This window comes from Sinocyclocheilus anshuiensis, unplaced genomic scaffold, assembly GCF_001515605.1.
Source record: "Sinocyclocheilus anshuiensis isolate Anshui unplaced genomic scaffold, SAMN03320099.WGS_v1.1 scaffold253, whole genome shotgun sequence".
Lineage (NCBI taxonomy): Eukaryota > Metazoa > Chordata > Actinopteri > Cypriniformes > Cyprinidae > Sinocyclocheilus > Sinocyclocheilus anshuiensis.
The window spans coordinates 58,406-63,462 of record NW_015537969.1 but is presented as its reverse complement, the minus strand read 5'-3'; the positions used below and the strand labels follow the sequence as shown (position 1 = coordinate 63,462).

Below are 5,057 nucleotides of genomic sequence, written 5' to 3'. Positions count from 1 at the left end.
TGTGTGTGTGTGTGTGTGTGTGTGTGTGTGGATGAGGGTGGAAGAAGTCTGTAACAATGGCTCAAAATCAGATCTTTCCAGTCTTGCAGTGAGTGAGTGAGTTAGAAATGTCTGTTACCTCATTAATTAATCCAGGTTAAATAAAAGCAATAAATATAAATATCTATAACCCGATGACATCATGAAGTGAGAAATGTACCTGTGTTCACAAACCAGGGGGGTTAAACAGGACAAGATAATAAGGAAAACCATTCACTGGAGGGGGGGAAAGGCAAGATTCACAGGTTCTTAAATAAATGTGTTAAGGTCAAACTTAAGTTAGATTACAAGGCTATGATGCTACACAACTAAAACTGTGCGTTCCAGAGAGCACACTGAAAAACTAAAAACATGCAAATCGCATTTTTCGGGTTGTGGGTTCGGCAGCCATTTTGTTCAGCTTAACTGTACTGCAGCGCTTCAATGAAAATGGCTACCTTCACATACAAAAATACACAAAGCAGTTGCGGCCGCTGCGCCGCAGCGTCTGTGTGGGAAAGCCTTGAGAGGAAGGTCTGAAAACTGCGTGAAAACACACAAATGCAGAGTTGAACACTGCCTGAATGATTGGTTGCACTACACCGGTCTCTATCTCTAGCACTCGCTCAGCCTTGATCCTTATATCATTTATCTTGTTGGTCTTTACTGACTGACATCCATACAAACAGGCCCAAAAAACACACAAATACAGTCCCAGACTCTTGGTGTTGTTCATTCAGGCTTGTCCCGCTCTGCCAATGAGACATCAGCAGGGTGTTGGTGAGACTTGACTTTTTTTTGGCCGTAGAGGGTCTGAAAGCTAACCAGCAACAACACACACTCACACACAAACAAACGATCTACTGCAGTACTGATGGGTCGTATTCATCCTTATTTTGCTCCCGTAGAGGTATCTGTGGTTCAGTGGTGCTCGTCTCCCCTCTTTGCTGCTTCTTTGTTCACACCATCCCCTCTTCCTCCTACTGTCGTCTGATCCGTTTCTTCCATCCCCATCGTCTCGTGCCTCTATTTCTGGATCTGAAAGATGAAGAGGCGGAGGTTGATGTTTTTGGCAGCCAGCAGCTTGTTGCACTCCACGCTGTCGTTGATGGGAAGCAGGGCGTACTCGGTTTCATTGGTGTCGTTGGAGAAGACGTGGTGCTGGATGACAGGTTTGATTTTCACATCATCGTATGGGCCCTTCAGGAGCAGGAAAGAGCACTCCAGTGGGCGTACTCGGTTTCGTTGGCGTCGTTGGAGAAGACGTGGTGCTGGATGACGGGTTTGATTTTCACATCATCGTACGGGCCCTTCAGGAGCAGGAAGGAGCACTCCAGTGCAGAGTTCACTTTGCTCTTCAGGATGAGCTGGAAGGAGAGCGTGCGTTTGCAGGACAGGTTGGGGTTGCGCTCTGAGTCGTTGATCCGTGCCTTCAGCACCCAGGTCTGGTTTAGCACTGTGAAGCGCGGCGTCTCATAGTACAGTCGCGTGATGAAGTCGTCCGTGCGGTACGGCCGGAACTGCACCTCTGGAGCAAAGACGAATAAGTTTACAGGTTATTAGCTTACTTCAGCCCAGATTTCTGTGCTTTAAATCAAGCAATTTTCCTGTAGCTGAATAATATTCAAGTTCTAGAAGCATGTCCTTGGATGGCCTGAGGGTGAGTGCATTTTCAGCAAATTTTCATTTTTGGGTGAACTATTTCCTTTAAGGTTTTTATGTACCTGTAAAACCGATCTTCTCAAAGCACAGCAGGCTGAAGATGCTGTTGTAGAGCTGTAGCTCTCTGCGATGGCTCTGGTCCATCTCGTCCAGGATGCCCATCAGCTCCATGCCGGTTTTAGATGGGTGGGAACACTCTGCCTCATGAGCGCTGAGCTCATGGAACGGCCCCTGCCACGGGCAGCCAATCCGCTTGTACTTGCACTGCGTCACTCTATTTCCAATAGAAATAATTAAAGAAATGACCAACCATCATCTCTAAATATAAAGTATAAAATGAATAAGCATTGAATCAAGTAAATCATTTGTGAAAACTATATTATCACTCATAAACTTATCCAACTACACACATCCATATAGTACACTCACATACAGTGATATGTACTATATTATCATATCTCAAATACTTGATTGTTTACATCATTGCAAAATGTAAAATATATTAACACCCAGCTCTAATCTGCTAAATGTGACTATAAAGGCCCATCCACACCAAGAACAATAACTATATCAGTGTCCACACCAACTCACATTAAAGTTCTGTTTATTATAAGTTCGCTACAGTTGTGTGAGTTAGCAGTTATTTGCCACTGCTTGAGCTTTTTCAAGCAGGATGGATTCTGATTGGCTTCCAACAATATTATCATTGTAGTTGTGGTGTGGATTTATTCTTTTACAATTAAAATGTTTTTTAAAACTATATCTTTATCGTTATAGTTATTGTCCTTGGTGTAAAATGAGCCCTAAGGCATGAAAATATCAAAATATTACAAACATAACATCACGATTTTCTGTAAATGTGTATTGTGAAAAGCACTATACAAATAAAATTGACTCGACTTAAATATTTGTATATTATATAATTATAAATGTTTTATAAATCAGGGCTCTGAACCGGTTCAAAGAACGAAAACAAACGAAATTTTGACAGGAACAGAAACTAAATAAAAATGTATAGTTCCGAACAGAATCGAAAAATGGCCATTAATTAACCGGTTAATAACGTTATTTTATCGTTCCATGTAATATTTGAAATTTGCTGTCAACCAATCAGGAATTCAAGTAGTAGGCTATGGCCTGCAAATGTGACACTGACGCATCCAGCGATTGAAATGCCCACGCTCAGCTGTGAACTCATCATAGGTAAGCTGCAATGGCAGTGCACCGGCGTAACGCCGGGACACACCACACCGACGGTCGGCCGTCGACTCTGTCGTGCTAGTTTGTTTGGTGTGTTCCACACGTCGGCGGGAGTTTGAATCGGCGTCGGGACAGTCAGGGAAAGAGAACTCTGATTGGATGCCTTGTTTCGCGAACGAGTCAGTGCCAGAGAATTAAAGCGAAAGTGATGAAAACGAGTAGGCTAAGTAAATGAGGGCGGCAAAAACAGAAGACTGTTCTAATGTTACAAGCATTCCAATATGTTAATATTATAATAACAACATGAGCCGCTTAACATGAATAAAGTTATCAACAACTGATATTCAAAATGGTAAGCAAGTGCTGCTTTGTTTACGTTTCATATATCTGCATTTATCTCGTATATCTTTGTTTCAGTTTCTCCTTTTGAATGACAAACATATAGTATTAAAAGCTGCTGATATGGACAGCTAATTCCTCTCACGCAGGCGCAGAAAGCACATGTTATGCCTAGTTCACACTACAGGATTTTAAGCCCGATTTGCACATTAACGAGCTTGCCGACAGGTCCGGCTGTGATCTGGGGGAAATCAGGGGTGATCGGGCGCTCGGCAATCTTTACGTGTGAATAACTCAAGGATGCATCAAAGAGGCTCGCTGACGCGTCTCCGACGGCAAACAAATATCTAGCATGCTAAATATGGCTAAGTTCACACTACACGACTTTAAACGTCGGCAGATCGCTGTGCTGTTCAGACTACATGACTTGACTGTCTTTAAGTCGTTTTACCTTTTTTTTAAGGATCCGTCATTTATAACTGACTTTGTCCTATTAGGGTAAATTATTTTTGGCAAATTGTCTGAAACTTCACACACAATCAAATGCTTTTTCACTATCTGAAAAGAAGTGAAAAGGTCTTAGTTTCAAAAAACATTAAAAATCTTTATGAACGTTAACTTTTTTTTCTTGTGCTGCTATATTTGATTTGGAACTCGCGTGTGAAAATGTCTAAAACTTGACACAAATTCGGATGCGATTTCACTGCCAGTGAAAGTCAACAAGACTCTTCTTTTTCAGGGTACCCCACACAACCCACACAGTTAGATGTTGACTTGCGCAGTCATCATTGGAGCATTGCTGTCTATAGTAATGCCAATAGACACTGGCATCTTTCCTGACCTCTGGTTGTTGTATGGATGGATCACATCTTTCAAACTGGCATACAATAATGTACCCAAATGCCTGACTTCCACAACAACCTATTCTTCATCACTGCCCTCACCCTCATTGCTTCTATCCTCCTTGGTCCTCAACAACTTGTTTTATTACTACAACCTGATTTTCTGATGCACTCATATCACTATCATCAATATTTCTGAAATAAGTACAGATTTGTCGCTCCATCTTCCAAAAATCTTACAAAAATGAACCTAAAACACATGCATAAAGGCTATTATATTGCCCGCCAATGCTGGTCAATAGTGCCAGCTACACAAAATATGCATCACATAATAGGACTTTGTCAGTTATGCATGACGCTCAGATTTGTTGGTCTCTGAGTTGTTGTTTTTATAAAAGTGCATTAAAAATAACAAAAAACCTTAGAAAACACATTTGGATGTGCAATTATATTTTTTATAACTTGAATTTATATGTATTTTATAATCTAAAATGAGCTCACTATGGAGCCTTGAAAGCATGTGACCTAACATGTGCTAATGTTTCCTTTACTACTTATTTACCAAAAATGTGAAGCACATGGCTAATAAATTTTAATTTTACTGGTTGAAGGGGATGTCATTTGACATCACTAAAACAAAATTTTGTTGGTTGAACATTAATATTGTACTTTAAATGCAATTTTCTTAGTGTCATTTATAAATGACGATATCCCATAGAGGGATAATATTGAAGGTTAAAATTAACTGATTTGTTAAAATTTCACTTAATGAAGTTTTTTAAATAATAAAGTTACAATTACATAATAATATTTCTACTTGAATTTGTACTTTTTATAAATATAAACATAATGGTGGCTGTCATAAAATCTTGATGGATTTATTCAAACATAAATTAAACATTGAAGAACAGTAAAATTTATAATGAATAATATGTTATATGGTGCATATATTTAGCAAAATGTCCCTCTATACAGTTTATTTTTCTATCTGACTTA

The 5,057-nt window shown here is 39.7% G+C and overlaps 1 protein-coding gene across 1 annotated transcript in view; it reads right to left on the bottom strand.

Annotated features, from left to right (window-relative positions):
- Positions 1-14: 14 nt before the first annotated feature.
- LOC107669346 (cysteine and histidine-rich protein 1-like) overlaps positions 15-5,057 on the bottom strand; it is a 20,433-nt gene continuing 15,390 nt past the window's right edge. The window contains exons 3-5 of the mRNA XM_016461520.1: positions 1,743-1,954; positions 1,284-1,546; positions 15-1,179 (exon numbers count right to left, since the gene is read on the bottom strand). Coding sequence (XP_016317006.1) covers positions 1,045-1,179; positions 1,284-1,546; positions 1,743-1,954 — 610 coding nt within the window. The 3' untranslated portion in view covers positions 15-1,044. The remainder of the gene's footprint in view (positions 1,180-1,283; positions 1,547-1,742; positions 1,955-5,057) is intronic.